The sequence below is a fragment of the Ambystoma mexicanum genome, chromosome 8, assembly GCF_040938575.1.
Source record: "Ambystoma mexicanum isolate Mex_15411 chromosome 8, UKY_AmexF1_1, whole genome shotgun sequence".
NCBI lineage: Eukaryota > Metazoa > Chordata > Amphibia > Caudata > Ambystomatidae > Ambystoma > Ambystoma mexicanum.
The window spans coordinates 1,431,654,772-1,431,677,358 of record NC_090929.1 but is presented as its reverse complement, the minus strand read 5'-3'; the positions used below and the strand labels follow the sequence as shown (position 1 = coordinate 1,431,677,358).

Genomic DNA, 22,587 nt, shown 5'->3' with positions numbered 1-22,587 from the left:
CAGACGAAGCACCCAGTACAACTATTGGAAATCTGAAAATGCCAGTCGACAACGAGCAAGGGCAAAACTGGTCTTGGCTGGAAGCTGCATTAAAAAGGTTTGCCAATTCTAAATCCGGACAGAAGCACCTTTAACCAAGACTTTCTGATAGCATCTTGGAACCTATGCGGCTACTCAAATATACCCAAGGCTTCTGAACTTACCAATTTTATATCCAATAAATATGTCATGATGTTCCAAGAAACTATAGCGACCAGGAGAGGACTACTGGGATGTCCATCTGGTGGTCTGGCGAGGCAATCGATCTTGGCATAAAGGCAAAATATTATGAAATCAATACTCATCACGAAGGTCTGTTGGTTGTGAGCCTCAATATTGAAACATAATATAGAAATCCTCCTCATTAACCTATATTGGAACACCAACAAGTTTAATTGTTCGGATTTGCAAGAAGCCTTGTTTGCCATTGACAACTGGCTGGAAACAGGACATACACCACAGATCATTGTAGAAAGGGGCGGGGGGCTAAATTCATCCTGTGCCAAAGGGGCAAGGCTGAATGAACTGCGCAGTTCCTTTGGGCTCTTCGAATGGCTGCATGGCACAGTGTATTGAGTGGGATAAATGTATGCAAAGCTGGGTCTCGTCTCTATGCAGGTCGCCGAGTGGCAACGATGTGCAGACCACCACATGGCATAGAGGGAAAGCCTCTTCTTGGAAAGACCATATGTATGTGTCAAAAGCTCCAACATCTTTGTGTAGTCCTCCAACCATCAAGAGCTTGGAGCGAAGTGACCACTCAACACTTCATCTTCCATTTAAGTTGCATGCCCTTGGATCCTAATTTGGCAATTATTTCCTTGGACAGGGGTGGTCGTACAGTAAAGTGGAATACTACAACATGTCGCTGCTTTACTGTTGTGCTGAAAAATACTATTAACACACTTGTCTATCAGGGAAGACAAAAATGGAAAGTTTACGGTATCCCAATTCAATTACACAGTGTCACAATGTCCAAGTGAAATCACGACAAAGGGCAAGCCTTTTGGTCTTAAAAAAACTCAACGATAATTAAGATCTAAGAGTGGTCCCTGCAAGGAGGGGTATGTTTATTTATTTGGTATTTAGAAGGCGCCTATACACAAGGTATTTCAAGGCAAAACAAGACAAGGAGGGACAAGGATGAAGAAAAACAAAAACTGTCCTACTAGGCCTTGTGACCTTCGGATCGTGCAAATGCAGTAAAAAGAAGTGTGTGTGTGGGGGGGGGGGTGGAGGAGGGAGGGAGTACCAGTCATGGCGGAAGGTCCTGTGGGTTAAGCGAGTGCCAGGGGAGGCCAGGTGGACAGAGCAAGGGAATGCAGAGCGTGCAGGGGAAAGAAAGTCCATGTGCTAAGTGCGGGGGAAGGTGCTGGAAGGGCTTGTGGGGTGAAGGCGCGGCCAGTGCAGGGGAAGGGAGCCCAAAATGACAAGTGCAGAAGGTGGGGAGGTCGGGGGAGACCAATTGCAGGTGTACACTCCTGGTACCCTGTAAGAATTAAAAGGAACTAGGCAGTCAGTCAACAAAGGCAGCGGGGGCATTAGCGGGTAGAGGAAAGAAGGAAGCGAAAAGGAGGGTCTTGAGAAGCTTCTGGAACTTGAGATCCAGCTCAAGTCAGAGGGCCAGGGAGGCCATTCCAGAGGGAGGCACCTGTGGAGGAGAACGATCTAACCCCCACTCTGATCTGGAAAGAGTTGGAGCTAGAAGACCGAAGGGCTCTAACAGAGAGGTATTTAGGGAGAGAGAGTTGGATGTAGCAGGGTCCCAGGCCCCAGAAAGCCTTGTGGATGATGCAGAGGGTCTTGAACTTGATCCTTGCAGCAAACGGGAGCCAGTGGAGAGATTTTAAGGCTGAAAAGATGCTGTCCCTGGGCTTGAGGCTGTCCTTTTCTGGATAAGTTAAAGGGGGCGAAGGGAGGAGTTAGGCAGATTGAGGAAAATATCCCCTGGAAATCCATAGGTTTAGAAAGAAGAGCATTCGCCAGTGATACAAAAATTACTTGAAATCACCTAAAATCCGGCTGCACATTAATGATAACGAAAGTTCAGAAAGCTTAAAGACAACGGGCACTGGTGAGCCCAGCCAAGTTGGTCATAGACCTGTGAGCTCAAAGCGTCAACAAATCCGGTTCCAATCCTGATACTTCCCGACCCGCCACCACAATTCTAGCAGGTACATCAGATGTGTGAATCCCTTGGGCATACCCCTGTGGAATCTAGGAGCTGTAGCCTGTGAGCTGAGGGCATGCGGTAAGATGGAAGGAGAGCAGGCCTGGCCGGCGAATGGATGTGAAGACTCATACAGGCAGCTGGTGACACTGGGCAAGCCGCGCTGAGACGTGGAGGATAGGCTGCTCGAGCTGTGACCCTGCAGTCAACGCAGGGCAGTTGGATTGGCAGTTTTTATATGCTGGGAAGTTGAATATATAAAAGGTCTACGGCCCCAGCAGTGAAAGCACTGGGGGACCCCACGAGCACTGGGTGAGTGGCAACTGGCACCCACCTGCAGTGGCAACACGGTCACAGTGCTAGTTCAGGTCGTCGGAGCTCACGGGTGCACTGGCGAGCATTGGAAGTGCAGCAGAGATGGAACCAGAGCGTTGTTGGGCAGAAGCAGGAACAGCGTAGGGAATTACTGGAGAGAGGGGGTGGGGGAAGGGGGCATTCAGAGCAACCCAGATGCCCTGACTGGAGTCAGTGTGGAAATGGAGGCCTCCCACAGAAGCGCTGACGAGGCTGGGGAGGGGTGAAGGCCCGGCAGTGCATGGCTCGCCGGTGAAGCTGCCAATCAGGATCACAGAGCCCCTGTCGCATAAAGCACGACAATCCATTCACCACTCTGAAACATGCTGGCAGGTTATAGGGGTGTACGCTTCATCTCGTGAGCCCTGGTACACATGGGCATTGGTATTCTAGGATGCTTGGGTGGCCAATCATAGGATTGTGCAGATGAGGGGCTGGCAAGCTCATTCATATTGGAGCTGTGCTAAGGGAGCCCAGTGACAGCTGGTACTGGAGAGGTGTGAGACAGTGATGGCTGGATGTGTGGGCCTGAAGGGGAGGGCAGAGGCTGGCACACGTGGAGTCATGTTACCCCTACCAGTGAATGATGTGACTCTACAGCTGGAACTGCGGCGCTTCTACATAATTGCATGGATGGATACCTGGGATTGGATTGCACTTCCATCTGCTAGAAGGGCTTAAGTACTTGGAAGGTCTGAATACAGGATGGTGAGTAGCACTGCATGACACAAGGTGTGCCCAGGTAACTGTATGCAGAGGTGCCAACTTGCTGCATCAGCTGAGTCTGAGTATGGTGAAATAGGAGAGAGGTGGGGGAACGTCACCTGCGATGTGGGACAAATACAGAGGAGGTACCAAGAGGTGATTGTGGCAAAAAAACAGGATGGTAACAGCAGTGTGGCTCTCTCTGTGGCACCCCCTTCTCCCCGGAGGGGAGGGACATAGGTAACCAGTGCTTTCACATACCAGATTGTGGCGCAAGAGCAGTGGGAGCGCAGGAAGCGGGGTGGTCCCCCACGCCACCCGGTGCCGAGGTGTGACATTGATCCCTGGGGGAGGTGGGAGTGTGCAATACGCCCAGATGCCAGAGGAGCGACACTCGGAATCGCACAGGGCCTGAAAGCAGCAGTCCAAATGGCATTTTGACACCCCTGCACAAGTTAGGCATAAGAAAGTGTGGAGGACTCGCAGGATGGACCCTCCCAGCTGCCTCCCCAATTCGAGCAGTGCGTTTAATGACATTAAAGCCATGTTTAATCAACTGCAAGCCAGCATACAATCATTGTACGTGAAAATGGACACCTGTGTAAAGTAGACCACATGCAGGTGCATTTGGACAAACATGGGGAATGGTTGGATGAGGTAGAAGGACGAGTCTCTACGATAGAAGATGAATCTGGAGCTGCATCATGTGAGCTTGTGCGAGCCAGAAAAACTGAAGGAGCTAGCTGAGAAGTAGGAGGACCTCATGTCACGATCAACGAAATAATGTACGGATAGTGAGTGTCCCTGAGGCAGTGGGTCAACAGGTCATGGAACCCTTGGTTGAATCCATACTGCGGGAGGCACATGGCAGCTAAGGCTTCTCAGCAGTCTTCATAGTCGAGAGGGCGCATTGGATTCCCAGTGGAAGGAAGCAGATTCATGGAGCACCGGCTAGGCCGTTCAAAGCCTGCATGTTGAATTACCTTGACAGAGACCTGGCTCTGAGGAAGGCCAGAGAGAAAGGATCTTTGACATACTAACGGGACACCATCAGGCTCTTCTCAAATAAAGTGCAGGCAAGCCGGCGAACATACACTGATGTTAAACAGAGGCTCAGAGAGAGGGGCATGAAGTACGCCATGCTCTTTCAGAGTGGAGCATGAGGGGCGCGTTTTGTTTTTTCAGACCCCGGAAGAAGCCAGTGCCTTTTGTGAGTCACCACCCAGGGATCCGAGATGCAGGCGAACAATGACCGAGGAGGTGAATCCCTATGAAATGTATGTGTGTGCTGATAGCTGATGTTACCTATTATGTTGTTTACATAGAAGGGGGCGATATTGCTCTTGGGAGCGCAGAGGTGGTTGGGCGCTGCAGTAACCTCCATGCGAAAGCTAATGAGAATTGTTGACGGGAGGGGTGGGATAACTAGCATGCTGTGGTTGCATGTGGGGGGAGGGGAGGTCAGTGGTTCTGGGAGTCACCCTTGCTTGATTGTTTGACTGCCCTTGTTATGGGTGGGAACTTTACTATAGATCGGAGTGACTGGGGATTAGTGTGAGAGATGGAACAAGTTACTTACCTGCAGGGCTGTCACGAGGGGGTGGGGGGACAGGAGGGGCAAACTGCCCCGGGCCTCACGCTTGTGGAGGGCCTCGGGGCATCCTCACCCAAGTCGAAGACAGCACAGTCCACCCGTGTCCTTTATTCACATGGGGGACTGTGCTGTCTGCTCTCTGCCCCTGCAATGGTTTTGCTATTTGTTGCAAAGCCATTTGGCTCGCAACAAACCGCAAAATAATGGGAGACAGCAGGGCTCACAAGTGAGCCCTGCTGCCTCCCGTTATTCATCTGACAACATCGACATGCTGCATGACAAGAGAGAACTTCTCTCTGGTCTGTCAGCCGGTTCACGTTGCCCAGCGTGAACATGCTGACTGATAGGAGAGGAGTTCTCTCCAGTCAGGCAGCATGTCTACGTGTCTGATTGCTGTGACTGCCCCAGTGCTTTTGAAGGGTCCATGGAGGGAAGGGGAGAGTTTTTTTTATTGAATATGTATATAAATGCATGCGTGCCTGTTGGTGTTTATGTTTGTATCAATGCTGTTTGGTTTTATATATGCGTGCATGTAACTTGTGTTACTGGTGGATGAATGCATAGGTGAAAGTGTTGAATGCAAGTGTCTGTGCCAGCCCACCCCTAATGCAGGCCACTTAATTAAGTGGTGGGTTCATGGCATCAGAGGTGCACATAGTCGCACCCTGCGCCCGCTCTCGGCCCCTAACACTTCAAATGTTGGGAGAGGCGCTAACTTGAGAGGCTGTGGGGGAGGGGCAAACTTACTTGTGTGGGGACATCCAACATCTTTCCACATTCGAAACATACTATTCTGGTGAAGCTTCAATGATAGAAGCAACTAACTCCCCTTCATTTCCGAAACATCACACTTAAGGACTACTCTGAGAATTAGATTTCTCATGTCACCACTTTCCGTCTAATCACTAAGTGCTAACCCCACATTACAATTTCAATTACCTAAAAATGTATGCGCATGAATGCAGGTGCTAAACGTGAAATGTTTTATGTTAGTAATGGCAGGCCTTTGTTAACAGCGAATCATGGCCACTGTTTAATGTCTGTGTCCTGTTCCATCTGGCCACGACTCCGTAGGTCAGTGCGGCAGGGGGTGGATGACAGTTTTGAAAGCGGATAGTGAGTGGGGCCAATCTGGGGCCAATAAACCCATTGCGCTGTCAGTCTCCTGACTGAGCGAAAGAGTCTGTCTTTCACTGTTTGCAGTTGAAATGGGCCCCAAGCAGCTGCCCCCATGCTGGCAGTCTTATGACACAGAAACCTACTGATAATCTGCAGCTTTTAACCACCTCACCGCGTGATTTTGACTTAATTATTGATTTAAGCACTCCAAAAGGTGCCTTGGCCTATTTTTCCAATCTGCAAGGCCAGGGGTGCACCCCAAACAAAGAAATGGGCCCGACCAACCCTGACATATCGTCAACCAACTGTGCTCCCACTTCCCTGCCAATTCCCTAAGCCCGGCTGGGAAGCTGAATAGCTATTTCACCTTCCTTTTGGCCACTAGTCATACCTTTCACCCCAATACAGAGGCTGTTTACTTTCATAATGCTATGCTAATCTCTGCAGAAGTGGGCCATCTAAAAGCAGAGACCAGCAGTTAAGACTTTGGCTTTATCAAAGTTAGTCTGTTGATATCGCATGGATCGGCTTTTGTGCTCTGCATGTTTGATGATGCTGCTGCTCCTTAACGAGTGCTATGGTCTGGCTACACACCAAAAGAGGCCTTGTGCCTCAAAGTGGGAGGGCTTCAGCCCCTCCCTCCCCCAGTCAGGGGCTGGAGACACCCATGCAACCACATCGAGTCCATGAAATCCAGCATTTCGGGAGGGGGCTAGAGCAAAAAGTCTGCTCAATTGTGTTGCACTCTGCGTCTCTAACTGAAATCCTGTTAAAAACAAACATTGGCAAAGCCAACAGTTTTGGCTTGTGCATAAATATTAGGAATTTGTCAGGCACTGCTATTAGATGCTCAGGTACTGAAACCAGTTTACATTTGCTACCATCAACAGCCAGTTAGTACCAATAAAGCAGTTACTTTCCCATGCCTACATGAAAGCCCACACAGTTAGCATTGCCAATGCTTGTTTTGCTTTAACCTTGATGCACAGGATTATGCATCAATGTTAAAGCAAACATAATACTTGGCTAAATTGGCCCAAATTGAATTAGCCAGTAATAACACTTATGGTGCGCAGTCAGCCTGGACATACTTTCTGTGGCATTGCATTTTTACTGTCTGGGAGTCTGTACACATGGTAATAATGGCATATATTTAGGTTCCTCCACACAGACTCAAGGGGAGATTTCTTGAGTCCTGTTTGCCGAGGTGCCGCCGCTACACCAGTGCAGAAAATCGTAAGGTGACCTTACCACACCTTGTGTCAGCCCTTCTTACCTGTAACTGTACTCCAGCATGGGTCTGGCATGGATTCACATGCTCATGACTATTCCCCACCGTCAGGCTTGGAATCCTCGATAAAGAAGAAAATCAGTTTCACTTCTGAACTGTCTTTCTCCTAACAACCAATCACTGGTCTCTGGGTCATACTGCACCCAGCCAATGACTGCCTAAGCCCCTCCTCTGGCAGCCATCTTCAGATTTGGTAGCACGTAAAGTGGCAGTAGGACCAAGAGAAGAGCCGCAGAGGGGCGTTCACATGTGAATCCATGCCAGACCCATGCTGGAGAACAAAAGTTCCAGGTAAGTAACTTGTTCCTTCTCCAGCACGGGGTCTGGCATGGATTCACATGCTCATGAATAAAGAATACATAGCAGTACACACATGCACAAACATGGGAGGTGGCAAGGCTCAACATTAAGCATCTAAACATTAAGCATCTCTTACCTCCTCACCAGGCTCACCTTCAAGTGAACAGGTTGCGCAGCACTGCTTGGCCGACTCTGGACTCCTCCCTGGAATCCCGGTCGACGCAGTAGAATTTCGTGAAGGTGTGAGTCGACCTCCATGTAGCAGCCCTGCAGATGTCCAGCATTGGCTCACCAGACAGGAACGCCGTAGTTGAAGCGATCGCTCTGGTCAAATGGGCTCTCAGACGGCCAGGCAACAGTCGGTTTGCCAACCAGTGACAATGGGTGATGCAGCCAGAGAGCCACCTGGAAATGGAAGCCTTGGAGAGGGCCTTCCGTTGGTTCACAGGGCCAAAGTTCACAAACAGCTGTGACGTTTTCTGAAAACACTTAGTGCAGTCCACATAGAACTTCATCGCTCTAGCCACATCCAGCGAGTGCAAAGTCCTCTGAGCCAGCGAGGAAGGCGATGGGAAGAAAACGGGTAACACCAAGGGCTTGTTGAGGTGGAAGTCCAACGGCACCTTGGGCATGAAGGAGGGGTGCATCCACAGTACCACCCTCGTCTCGTGGAAAGTCAAGTACGGTGGTTTACAAGATAGGGCCCGAATCTCTCCCACTCGTGTGGAGGTGATGGCCACAAGAAACGCCGTTTTCCACTATAAAAACTTCAGCGGCGCTGCATGCATATGCTCGAACGGGGGACCCATGAGCCTAGTCAGCACCACATTGAGCTTCCACGCCTTCACTGGTGGGAACGAGAAGACCAAGCGGTGTGACCATAACGAACGCCCCGGAGTTCTGGTGTAGCGGGAGATAGCTGCCAGATGAACCTTGATGGAAGCATGGGCCAACCCTGCCTTGGCCAGCGACCGAAAATACGGAAGCACCTGCAGGATCGAGTTTCTGTGCACAGCACCAGATGGCGAACCTCTTCCACTTCTGGCCGTAGCGTTTTAGTGTAGATGAAGCTGTGGCCTTAGCAAGCACTTCCGTGCAGTCAGCCGGGAGATCATATCCACCAAACACACGCTGCAGGAGCCAGGCCTGCAAGTTCAGCGACCCTGGGTCGTGGTGCAGAATCACACCTCCTTCCCAGACGAGAAGATCTGCGTCTGCCTGAAGCTTGACTGGAGGGGACGCTGACATGTCCAGAAGGTCCGGGTACCATAACAGCCTCGGCCACGCCGGTGCGAGGAGGATCATCCTGCACCGGGACCGTCTGAGTTGATTGATGAGTCGCAGAAGCAACAGCGGAAACGCATAGAGGAACAGGCCGTCCCAGGGGAAGGATAATGCATCTCCCATGCTCCCCGGCTGGGGAAACCTGCTGGCGAACCTCCAGCACTTGGTGTTCATCACTGTTGCAAACAAATCGATCTGGGGATTGCCCCATCGTCGGAATAGCAGATCCACTTGGTCCTGTCGAAGCTCCCATTCGTGGCACGAGCGCAGTTCCCTGCTGAGAGAGTTGGCCAGTGTTCTTCACTACTGCCAGATGAAATGGGAGGAATATCTCCTGAGCGACGGCCCATCGCCATAGATCCTGCGCTTCTTTGGAGAGCACTGGGGATCTGGTGCCCTCCTGATTCCGGATGTAAAACATCATGGTGGTGTTGTCTGTGTAAATCTGCACCACCTTGCCCTTGGGGGATGACACGAAAGACTTTAGGGCCCAAAACACGGCCTGTAGCTCCAGAAACTTGATGTGCAACGACTTCTCCTCCGGTAGCCACAGGCCTCTTGCGTGGAGACGACCGGTGTGTGCACCCCATCCCTCTAGGGATGCTTCCGTCGTGACAGTCTCCTGGTGCGGGGGGGGCAGGAGGGGTCTGGAAATCCACACATGGACACCCCACCACCGAATCGCTCGACGGAAACTCTCGTCGAGGGCGATCTTGTCCTCGAAGCTTCCCGATACCTGGATACATCGGGCGTCGAGGAACTACTGCAGCTGTCGCATCCGCAGCCTGAACAACGACATCATGCCGAGGAGGGACTTGATGCACCTCACCCTTGCAATCTTCAGGGTCAACAGCCGTTGTACCTTCCCCATGATGGCCGCTATTCTCTCCTCCGACGGGGATGCCAGACAACACTGTGTTGAGCCGGGAACCCAGAGCTTGCGAGAGCAGCTAAGGTTGAGGTGCCGGGAGTGCGTATTTAGTCAGTTAAAAATGAGCAAGGAGAATCACAATATACGGACGAGATTGTTCGAGAAATGTGTTAATGCTATATGAGGTTACACGCTTCACAGATTCAAGTTTCGCAACCTGAAATTAGTAGTTTGCTTAATCGGGTGGCGCTTTACTGCTCTACAGATGAGGAGCGGGAAATGTAATGTCAACCTATAACAGAGGGAGGTTCTGGAAGCGATCAAAGCGCTTTCGACCAGGAAAGCCCCGGTACCTGATGGTTTTACGGCTGAGTTTTATAAACATTTTGCATTTAAGTTCGCTACACACCTTTTGGCCGTATCAGCAGGCCCTTGAGCTGGGTGAGTTGCCGGTATCCATGAGAGAGGCAGTGGTCACCATACTGTTAAAACAGGGGAAGGAGGCGGAGCGGTGAACTTCCTTTTGTCCAATCTCACTTATTCGTTTAGATAACAAGATCATAGCCAAACTGTTAGTGCCAAGGTTAACGCCTTTGAGGCACAAATGCGTGAGGTCTGACCAGTCTGGATTTATTGCAGGACGATCTACCTCGTATGGCTTCCAGAGGATGTTTGGTTTGTCGTCAATAGTTCGGCAGGAAGACTACATTGTTGCAGCACTATTGGATGCTGAGAAAGCATTTCATTCGGTTGAATGGCCCTTTATCTTCATGGTATGGCATTGGATGGGAATGCAGGAGGGTTTCTTCTCCATGGTTTCACTGCTTTATATCTTGCCTGTCGCCCGCATCACGGTGAATGGTCAGCTCACGCTGGTTGTTCCGCTAGACAGAGGTACAAGGCAGGGGGTGGCTGTTTCACCCCTGCTGATCTCCCTGGCGATTGACCCACTGGCAGAGTTAATCCGGGATAGGCATAAACAGAGGGATAGAGGTGTTTAACCACTGGGTGGTACCATCCCTGTATGAAGAGGACATGGTGATCTACATTAGGAATCTGCAGGCAAACCTAGGTCCGATTATGCAGGAGGTATTCCGATTTGGCGACTACTCAAGTTTGAAAATCAATGCTTCAAAGTCAGTGCTCTTCCCGGTCACTGATAGTACGGGGCACTTCAATGACGGTTTTGGTTTTCAAAGGCAAATTATGTACACCCAGTACTTGGGTATTGAGGTAGCGCAATCCGTGGAGGTCCAGTACCGGCATAACTATGCCAGGGTGCTGGAGCATACTCGGATGGTGGTGGATGGGGTTGCCACTTAGTTTATATGGAAGGACCTCATTGGTAACAATGGTGCTACACCCTCGGCTTCATTATATGTTTCTGAATGTACTACTAGCGCTGCGCATGTCATATTTTTGGAAGGTGCAGTCAGTGATCTTGGTTTCTTTGGGCGGGTAGAAGACTTTGCGGTGTATTATGTGGTAGCTCAGGCGAGCTTCTTGATATATTGGTTCGGGGAGTAGAGAACCACCTCATGGTAAATGATAAGTCCAGAATCGTCTTATTCACTAGCAAAACTAAACTCAAAACAATGTATTGAAGGCTTGAAAGGATTTCGTTCTTCAGATATCAGGGCTATAATCTGAACAATAAATGCCCCTTGAAAGAATGGAAGTGTTGCCTGTGAGCAAAGTCTAGACCTTTAATATCTATGTTGAATAAGATTCACAACAAATTGTGTACATTGTCACTCCTCCCACTTCTACGGTTCTACCTATTGAAGGTATGACCAACTATACTACATGGGTTGGACATGACGGTTAACTTGGGCCCAAACCTAAACACCCTACTGGGGTTGACTTCCTTACAGTACAGGGCTTCTTGGAGACAATTTTCTGGTTATTCAAAGATATTGTGAGTCCCCCCACCACCAATTCTACCCCCCACGCCCCCCGTCACCCAAATTTCCTATATAGTGATCTGGGGGAAATGTCATCAGCAAAATCCCTGGACTCTATAAATGTCTTTAGGGAAAGAATGAAGAGGTTAAGTGACATCAAGTCATTGTAAGAGGAACTTGCATCCAACAGGACTTTGAAACAAGCCATCTCCCAAGGTCCTAGGAGTCGTCAGTGATGTCATCAGTGTTCTCATACAACATGTAATTAGTGATGTGATCTGTGTTGTCGTCATTGTAGTCATAGGCTGTGCAACAGGGGGTGCGAAGTTAAGGTGGCTTTAGCTGAATTTCAGGGGTTTTGTTGCATTACGTTCTCACCTTAACGTCCCTGCAACAAACGCGTTTTTCCCCTGAATCAGTATACTTTGTATGTAGAAGTCGCTCGGGCGTGTCCTACAGACAAGATGCCACCAATGAGGGACTAACACTCATGCATTCTATATGTAGACATGTTCCCCTAATCCAATCCCTCCCCTCGATAGGTTTTTATAATATGCCACATCAGATGACGTTATAGTTGATGCTCTAGCATTTTATAAACTAAGTATAAACAAGAAAATGTTGTGATCCTGCAGACATCGATTTAATTAATGACTATTAACCCTGCTTTCCTTCATTGAGATAAAAGCAGTATTTTACCATCTTCTTTGAGTCTGTCCAGTTATTTGGTCTGAGACATTTTATTGGTATTGCCATTTAGCACAAGGATGCTCCAACAAGGATGCTTCAAGGTGCTAGAGCACTGATATATATTGCTACATGCATAATGTACGGTTTATTAAAATGCTGTGAAAGGTTTACATTTTCAAACCAAACCACAAACAAAGTGAATGGATGGGAAAACAAATCCATATAAAAAAATAATAAGAAAGAACCTGAATGTAAAATGTTGGTCACATTGAAACTAGGGGCATCGCAACAGCAAAGCTTTTAATCAAAACAGCATCTTGCTCACAATGTAATTTGAAATGTGCAATGCTACAACGGCGAGCAGTACAGTACATTTAAGACACAAAAAGGTTGTAAGGAGTAAAAGGCTGAGGAGGTACTGCAACTTAGATGGCATGACAAGCTAGTACTCTACTACTTAATGTGTGAAAGCACACCCTACATCTAACAGCAATACAGGAATTAAAAAAAGCATACTTACACTTCGAATGCCAACTTCTTGCATTAGATCAGCCATTTCTTCATCCACTTCGGCTAAGGAAACCAAAGAAAAAAGTAACAGATCTTAAGAATCATGGAAACTGCCCAGAATGCTTCAAATGGCTGTATTGGTTAGAAGCTATGCATTCCCATTCTACTAAATTCAAACAATATGTTGGCATTACAGAAAGAGAGAAGAGAAGTAATTGGTTGTAGATGGGGATGCCACAGTTTTCCATAACATTTGCCATGTCTGATGCTCTTCAATGAGGTAATGCTCAAGAAGTTGTTTTTCTAAATAGAGCATAATGCTCTCAAGCCACCCCCCCGTAACACAACTTTTGTGTGGCTTTATAATCTATCCCAGGAGTCTGGGGGAAGGAGACAGAAGCAAGTACAAGTCACAGACTTTAGAGAATCGCATCGGAAAACCCACCAACCACCCAATCCTCCCCCCACAGTCCAACAGTTTGTGTACCCAGGAGTCTACAAACATTGGTAGTTGGACTACCTGTGGGAGAATGGATACCCCCTTCTGTTAGGGAGAATTCTCAAAAATGTGCTAATTCCCTTCTACCTTAGAGACCCCCAGCTATTTTACTGGACTTTAGGACTTTTAATTTCTAACCTGGAGAGAGAAAGACCTTTTTCTCCACTCATGTATTTTTCTTTGATTTGGACTTTGGAGCCTGACAAACTCCATAGGCATCTTTACATTGTGACACAGCACATTCAGTGCAGTGGCAAAGGGGAAGACTAAGATTTCCCACAGGTTTAAATATATACTCTTGGTATATCTACTGTTTCCAAGAGCAGTGAAGTGAAATTGACTTCACTTACATTTTGTACCTTTCAAGATCCAGCACACACTATCTTATAATCGGGTGCTGGAGGGGTTACTCACTATCCCCTTTGTCTAGTTGCTCATGTAACATTTTTAGGTTACCCTTTCTACAATTAATGGCTGGTGGCAGTGGTTTACTTTTCACTACGATTGTGGGTTTTTACCACGGGCTTCAATTGCAGCTCCAGTAAAGCTCCCCTTTTCCCCTGCTCTCTTGGCACTGTGCACCTGGCCACCCTCTGTCCCCTGGGCCCAGGTACCTGCGCCCCCCCCCCCCTTGCACTGGGGACTGTATCTGTACCCATACAGCCTCCCCACCATTTTTCATCGTTTTCTGCACTTATCAGACTTACCCAGTCTGCTGCCTTAAACACAGCACTTGCCACTTGCTGGCTGCACTACCACTGTTTATTGCCTCCATTTTCTATTTATTTTTATTTATTATTTACCTGCGCTCCTCTGCTCCGCACTTTACACTCTCCCCCTTCCATGCACTTTTTCCCCCTTTTCCCTTTCCCATGCACTTGCGCGTTCTCAATGTCACTGGGCCTAGTAAGATCGTTTTTATGTTGTGCTGTGTTGTCCCCTGTTCCCCTCCCTTGCCTAGTCGTGCTTTAAACACTTGTGTACGATCGCAATACAAATAAAACATATCATATCATGGGTGCCCATTTTGTCAAAATGGCCCCGGTCTTCTTTTTTCACCATTTCTTGTTGGAAAGGTCCTTCTTGAGATTTACTTGGCGCGCCAAAACACGTTTGGTCCCCTTGTTCGTTTTGTCTTTGGCGGTATTCACTGGTGAATCCTGCCTCTGGCTCCAGTGTGTCTGGCAGGGGCAGGCAGTGAGGGAGATGCCCAAAACCATCTGTGCTTAATCTCCTTGGTTGCAGGAATGCACCCAAAGGTGGACAGCCACCATGCTGTGTAATTGACAGCTAGACTGTGAATGAATGAATTGGAAAAACCTGCATAAAAGGCGAGGCTTTTGGCTTGGAAGGCAGAGTCGACCACTGGACGAAGGAATCCGAAGAAGAACTTGGAAGAGAGGCCTACTGCAACTCCTGGACCATTGGTTTGCCTGGTGCTGCAGTGTTCAAGCTCCGAATTTGCCCCGACAAGAGAAGACCTGCAAAGGACGACTTCGCCTCTTGGGTTGGTGGGACCAACCGACCCCAAGGCAAGTTCATCTGGAAATCCTCTCAGAGCTGGCTGTACTTCCACTGCTGCTGCAACAACAGATTGTGAGGGAGAGGAACCCCAAAATCGAGTGAGTGTCTATAAGTCGGACCTGAGCTCCAGAAGATCTTCCGACTCCCATGAAGCAGGACTGACCAGGCCAGAGCCACCTCAACAGAGTGCTGGATCCCAGATGCGAGGAAAGTCCATTAAGGTATCCAAGAACCGCGGTGGTGCTATTTGCGAGGGTCATGAGAAGTTGAAACCGCAAAGTGCCGCTGATCTGAAGTTTGCCCATTGCTGCTGCCGACCTTCAATTCGTAGTGCAGGAGTCCCCAGACGTCCATCCTCTTGTCCCCACGACGGAGGCCCAGGAACACAAGGATCTGCAGACTTGCACAGGAACAGAAGCCAGCTGGAACAACTTTCTTCTAACCAAAGGTACTGTAAAACTAAGAGGACTTACCTCTTGTCGTGTAGCCTTGCTAGTTCTCAGTTGAGACTGGTCATGGTTGCTTCTGCGGAGTTGCTTGAAGCTTTGACCCTCACAAGTCTCCCAGCTTGTGGCCCTACAGGGATTTCATTTTTACAAAACTACACTGTGCAAGACCTTTTACCTACCCACAAGAAGTGCTTCAGCTCACCTAGACTTTTTGCTCAACTAACATTGGCGGTCCAGACTCCCTGAAAGACTCTTCTTACCTCTGACTTTGTGCTTTGCCTTTTCCCCAGGAAAGGGTTAAATTACTTTGCATTCAATGGTTGGAACAAGTTACTTACCTGTAACTGTTCTCCAACATGGGTCTGACATGGATTCACAAATCAGTTTAATTTCTGAACTGTCTTTCTCCTAACAACCCACCACCAAGCTCTGGGTCATACTGCTCCCAGCCAATGACTGCCCTCTGCCTAAGCCCCTCCTCTCTAGGGAGCCACGCATGTCCAAGATTCGCAGCTGAAAGACGCCAGAGCCCTCCATTATCTCCCCACGCAAATTCCACCTGGCCAACTACACAAACAGGTAACTATGTCCCTTTACCTCTCGCCAGTCCGCAGATACAGGGAGCGTTTAAGGCACTCATTTACTTTTAGCGTTACAAACCCCCAGCCAGAAAAGCGCCCTTTGCCTTTCTACTTTTCCATTAGAACGCTTCACCCGAGGTCTATGTGGCAAGCACCTTTGCTTTAAGAAATATTTGAAGATAGCAGCCCCATCCGCCAAGGGAGTTACTCAAGAGGAATGCATTGAAGGTCAGTGTAATACTGGTGTGTTTCAGAGGAATATTTTTCCTCCAATATGGTTTTAACCTTCACTTGTTTTTCATGTTTTCACATTGTTACACTTTAGTCTTACGTAGAACCTATCACTAATTTAGTCTATTTCATATGTCCCTCCTATAGGAAGACATTTGTCCTGGCCCTAGAAGGCTTTTTTACTTGCAAGCCGAAAACGTCACAGGAAGCCGCACCCCATGTGCTCAAGCAGTCCCCCACCAAGAACACATGCCTTCGATTTACTTCCCGACGTAGACCTACCACTGGGTCACCCTTCTGCCTGGCATACCAGACCTCAAAGAGGTACTTAGAAAGGAGTATGACATCTAGCACGTTCCACTGGCGCGTGCTACTTAGTACTCTCTAATACCAACAGAGCCCTGACTCTTCCAGAAGTTCAGATTGCTTTGATTGTGTAACATACATTTAATACAAAATAAACAATCATGACACCTTAATATGTGAAATTGATACATGTACAGTTATTTGGCATTGACCGTCTTTGTTGAACACAATTATCATTGCATTTTCCTTCTTGATAATTGTTGTAATAGGACTAATGAATCAAAAATGTCACAAAAAAAGAAAAAAACTGTTTCAACAGCAAAATAAAAATGCTGTAAGAACTCGAACCGGACTATTTAATACAAAGTAGACAAGAGTTAGAGATACCTCTGACAAGTGATACATGATGAAAGTAAATGTGTTTGCATAAATGTGTAAACATCCAAATGTGGATGTTAGGACACCCTCCTTTCGTTTCAATCCTAACTAGCCAACACTCCTGCCAGCATCAGGGCTGTCCCTCCTGTTACCAATAAGCCCCTCCTCCGGCAGCCATCTTCAGATTTGGTAGCACATAAAGTGGCAGTAGGACCAAGAGAAGAGCCGCAGAGGGGTAGGTGGGAGGCTTCCCATTTGAATCCATGCCAGACCAATGCTGGAGAACAACAGTTACAGGAAAGTAACTTTTTCCTTCTCCAGCATGAGGTCTGGCATGGATTCACATGCTCATGAATAAAGAGTACATAGCAGTACACACATGCACAACCACGGGAGGTGGCAAGGCTCAACAGAAGCAATCTCTTACCTCCTCACCAGGCTCATCTTCAAGTGAACAGGTTGCGCAGCACTGCTTGGCCGACCCTGTACTCCTCCCTGGAATCCCTGTCGACGCAGTAGAACTTCGTGAAGGTGTGCGTCGACCTCCACATAGCAGCCCTGCAGATGTCCAGCAGGGGTACACCAGACAGGAACGCCGTTGTAGCAGCGATCGCTCTGGTGGAATGGGCTCTTGGATGGCCAGGCAGCAGTCGGTTTGCCAACCGGTGACAGTGATTGATACAGCCGGAGAGCCACCTGGAAATGGAAGCCTTGGACAGGGCCTTCCCATGGTTCACAGGACCAAAGTTCACAAAAAGCAGAGAAGTTTTCCGGCAATTCTTTGTGCGGGCCACGTAAAACTTTAGCGCTCGAGCCACATCGAGGGAGTGCAAAGTCCTTTCCGCCGGCGACGAAGGCGTCAGAAAAAAAAACCGGTAACACCAAGGGTTCGTTGAGGTGGAATTCTGACGGAACCTTGGGCATGAAGGAGGGATGCGTCCACAGCACCACCCTCGTCTCGTGAAAATCAAGTAAGGCCGCTTGCATGACAGGGCCCGGATCTCACCTACTCGTCTTACAGAGGTGATGGCCACGAGGATAGCTGTCTTCAACGACAGAAGCTTGAGCTGAGTGCATAGCTTCGAATGGGGCCTCCCCATGAGCCTAGTCAGCACCACATTGGGTTCTCACACCGGGGTGGGGCTTTCACCGGCAGGAACGAGCGGAACAGTCCTTTGATGAAGTCCTTAACTAGACGATGCGACCACAGAGAAGACAGTCCCGGAGATCCCGTGTAGTGGGAGATTGCCGCCAGACGTACCTTAATGGAGGCATGAGCAAGTCCCGATTTAGCCAATTACAGTAAATATGGAAATACTTGAGGTGACCCGCAGAGGGTTGATCTTCTGAGAACGGCACCAAATTGCAAAGCGCTTCCATTTGTGTCTGTAGCATTTTAAAGTAGATGACACCCTGGCCTTGGCGAGAATCTCTGCAGTCCACCGGAAGATCGTAGCCACCGAATTCTAATGCTGCACGAGCCAGGCCTTCAAGTTCAGAGACCCCGGGTCGTGGTGGAGAAACGCACTTCCTTCCCTGGCGAGAAAATCTGTGACCACCGGCAGCGACGCTGCCATGCTAAGGTGGTACGGGTACCAGATCTGCCTCAGCCACGCTGGTGTGACGAGGATCATCCTGCACTGGTACTGTCCGAGTTGATTGACTCGAAGAAGCAATGGCAATGGAGGGAACGCATACAGAAACAGGCCTTCATAAGGGAATGAGAATGCATACGCCATGCTCCCTGGTTGGGGGAACCGGCTGGCGAACCTCCGGCCCTTGGTGTTCGTCGCTGTCGCAAACAGATCGATCTGTGGATTGCCCCATTTGAGGAAAATGGTAGTCCACTTGATCCTGCCAAAGCTCCCACTCGTGGCAAGATCATAGCCCTGCTTAGTGTGTCAGCGACAGTGTTTTTTACTCCTGCCAGGTGAAACAGGATGAGGAATATCCCGTGGGCGACGGCCCAGTGCCATAAGCCCTGTGCCTTTTTGGAGAGCGCTGGGGATCTGGTGCCCCCCTGTTTCCGGAAGCAAAACACTCTGGTGCTATTGTCCATGAAGACCCTCACCACTTTGCCCTTGAGGGACGGCAGAAACAACTTGAGGGCTCAAAATACTGCCCGTAGTTCCAGGATGTTGATGTGTAACGTCTTCTCCTCCGGCAACCACAGACCTCTGGTGTGAAGCAGGCAGGTGTGGGCTCCCCAACCTTCCAGGGAAGCATCCGTCGCGACCGTCTCCTGGTACAGGGGTCTAGAAATCCTTGCCTCCGGCTAGATGGGAGCGCACGCCCAACCACCTGATCGCCAGACGGAACTCCTTGTCGGGCGGGATCCTGTCCTGGAAGCTTCCGGACACCTGGACACAATGGGGGTCGAGTAACTCCTGTAGCGGGAGCATCCGCAACCTGCAGAGCCGAATGAGGTAAATGCATGACGACATGCTGAGAAGAGACTTGATGGTCCTCACTGTGGTGATCTTCAGTGCTAATAGCCGTTGAACCTTGCCCAAGATGGCCGCTATCCTCTCCTCCTACGGTGACATCAGGCATGACACTGTCGAGACAGGATCCCAGGAACAGAGCATCCTGCGAAGCAATCAAGCAGGACTTTGAATAATTCACTGAGAACCCAGATCCGTCAGTAGGCGGACGGTCCTCGCCGTGTGGTCAACGGCAATGTCTCTTGATCTGGCCCGGGTGAGCCAGTCATCCAAGTAATGGTAGACGTGGATCCCTTGCAGTTGTAGATGGGCCGCCACCGTAGCCAAGCACTTGGTGAAAACTCTGGCTGCCGACATCAGTCCGAAGGGAAGGGCCTTGAATTGCTAATGCTTACCTTGACCGACGAAGCACAGAAACCTGCGGTGTCCTTTGTGGGTGGGGAGTACACATCCTCCAGGTCCAACGATCACACAAAGTCTCCCTCCTCCAGTGGTCCGAGCACGTGTTTAAGAGTGACCATTCGGAACTTCGGGGACTTTATGTACTTGTTCAGTCGTGGTAGTTCGAGGATGGGCCTCCAGCCCTCCGGTCTTCTTTCGTACAAGGAAGTACCTTGAGTGAACTCTGGTGCCCCAGAGCCGCTTTGGAACTAGCTCTATCGCCCTTTTCTTTAACATGGCCCGCACCTCCAGCAGCAGCTGAGTGACGTGGTTTTCCTGCCAGCCCACCGGTGGTATTCGTAGACACTTTTGTTGGTATTCTAGGTGTGTTCGTGGGCGAGAGCGTCCAGCACCCAATGGTCGGTGAAGATGGTCTTCCACACGCTGACTAAGTTTGCCAGCCGGCCTCCCACTGGGGTGCACGGGTGGGGGACCCGACATCCTGGCTGGTTCAAACTGGTTTGAGATCGATGGGCCGACCTGCGGTCCCAGGTGACGGCGACTGCCCCCAAAGGACTTGGAGCGGCCCTTGTTTGCTTCCTGGTCGGGGAGTGTGGGGGCTGGTGGCAAGAGGTGGAGCCCCTGCCGAAACCCCTTCAAAGATAGGCTAGACTACCTTCCCGAGAAAAGAAAGTACTGCCGTTGTTGCTGTGGAGTGCCTAGGGCACGTGCCGTCTCTGTGTCCGCTGTAATGGCCTGGAGGGATTCATCTACAGCTTTTCCGAACAGGTTGTCCCCGTCAAAGGGCACGTCCAATACCCTTGTCTGGACCTCCTGCCTAAAGTTGGTGGCCCTGAGCCAGCCACGACGAAGGCATACACCGTTTCCCATCTGGCGGAACACTGCAATGTCCATAGCCACTGTGATGGCATGATCCGATGCCAGCCTGCTTTTTTGTAGGAGTTCCAAGGCCTCAACGCACTTGTCTGGGAGGAAGACCAGGAGCGGAGCTAGCTTAAACCACAGCTCCTGGTCGTATCTGGCTACGATGGCGAGGGCGTTGACAGCCTTGATCGTGGTTGCCAGAGTAGATAACCTTCCTTCCCATCAAGTCCAATTTCTTCCATTCGCTGTCCGGGGGGGCGGGGGGAGGGGGATGGGAGGGGGGTGTGTTGGTGGATGTAGCAGAAGACGTCGTGCCCGACGATTTCTTCCTGACGGCCACTGAGACCACATAGTCTAGCGACCGTTGAGACCGCAGGCACTTGGGTGCAGAGTCTGGCACCCTGTACTACTTCTCTAGCTGGTCTCTCTTCGCTGGGGCTGTGGCAGGATTTTCCATCAGAGCCAGCCCTTCGTCCCAAACATCGTCCAGCAGAGGTACCGAGAGGATGGTCTTCGCCACTCGACGCTGATATAAGAAGCCTTCTTTCTTCTTTTCCTCCAGTGTGAGCTGGAAAAGCTCTGATGCCGTGTGAGCTGGAAAAGCTCTGATGCCCGTGAGATCATTGCGTGGAATGATCCGATCTCGTCTGGAGTAGAGGATCCGGGCAGAGACGACAGGAGGTCCCCGATCCTGCCGTCGTCATCTGTGCCAGTCGTCGCCGTGTTCGATTCCGTCTCCATTGGGGGGCAGAGGGGCTGTGGAGCGGGTGGAGAAGGGAGGCATGGAGGCATCAGGTGTCTCCTCCTCTTGGTCTGTGGTTCCCCCGATGGCAACGGGGTGACTGGCGCGGTGGGAGGGGTGGATGGCGGGATCGCCGGTACCCTTCTTTGCAAATCTGACATCAGCGAATTGGGGGCCGAGATGATATCCAGTGAAAAATCTTAGGAGGCCTCTGGGGAGTAGAAGGGCCTGGGTCCCCGTCGTCCTGTGGTCCCTCGTCGTCTCCTCCATCGACTGTATGCCCGTTGTCGCCCTTGTCGCGGGGCGAGTCCCCGGCGCCTCCGTCGTCATCGCCATCTTGGACAGTATGGACGGAAATGACATCCTCCTCCTCTTCAGCTGAAAAAATTTCTGTTCCCTGAAGGCCTTTAACGCCTCCCCAACCCCTTCGTTCGGGTCCAGAGGGGTCGGCCTCGGGCTGACATACTCTTCTCCGGCGTCTTATCAGCGGGCATATTCAAAGCCTCCTCTCTTGGGAGGAAGGGTCACCCTTTTCGGTGCCATCGCTGGGGCACCCTGCGAATCTGCCCCATGGCCTTTGAAAGCAATGCCACCACCACCTCGAGGGAGGGTGAGGATTTCACCTGGTGCACCTGGGCCTTCATGGTGAGGCCGGGCCCCTTGTCTTGCCTGGCCTCCTTCAAGGCCGAATCAGAGGTCTTGTCCCGTTTGGCCTTCTCCTTAGGGGCCGAATCGGACCCTGTCGTCTCCTTTGGCCTTTGCCATGGGCAGGCTGGACACCGTACCCTGCATGGCCTTCTCCCGTCTGGTCTTCTCCAGGTTCTCCCGTAGCTCACCCGGGTTGTACGACTTTCTCTTGGATGAGAAACCAGAGCGTTGACTGGAGATTAATGTAGATGAGGAATTTGAGGATGATGGGCGCGCCCTGATCGTTGCGGGACCTGCAGCAGCAGCATCCACCCCGACGGAAGCGGACTTGCCGTGATTGGCCTTGTATTGGGCCCCCTGGGTGGGGCGCCCTCAAAGGACTTCTAAGGCCGCTCCGTTTTTCCAGATCCGGGAGAGGCATGCCGCTGGGTACCACCCGGTGCAGAGGCTTTGGCCTGCAGCCACGCTTCCAACTGTTGATGTCGGTCACCCAACGTGCGCTTCGAGAAGCCACAGCAAAATGCACAATCTTCCTCCTTGTGCGTCGGGTGCAGGCAATACAGGCACTGGGAATGCTTGTCGTCCATGAATAAATTATGCAAACCGCAGTCTGAGCACAGCTTGAAGAGGGAAGGGTAGTCCTTTTCTTCAGGCCTACACCATGTGGATCATGTCGGAAGAATCTTCG

The 22,587-nt window shown here is 50.3% G+C and overlaps 1 protein-coding gene across 1 annotated transcript in view; it reads right to left on the bottom strand.

Annotated features, from left to right (window-relative positions):
• The window catches only part of RRP12 (ribosomal RNA processing 12 homolog), a 1,372,062-nt gene that overhangs the window by 215,426 nt on the left and 1,134,049 nt on the right, over positions 1–22,587 (bottom strand). The window contains exon 30 of the mRNA XM_069611582.1: positions 12,842–12,894. Within this exon, the coding sequence (XP_069467683.1) occupies positions 12,842–12,894 (53 nt within the window). The remainder of the gene's footprint in view (positions 1–12,841; positions 12,895–22,587) is intronic.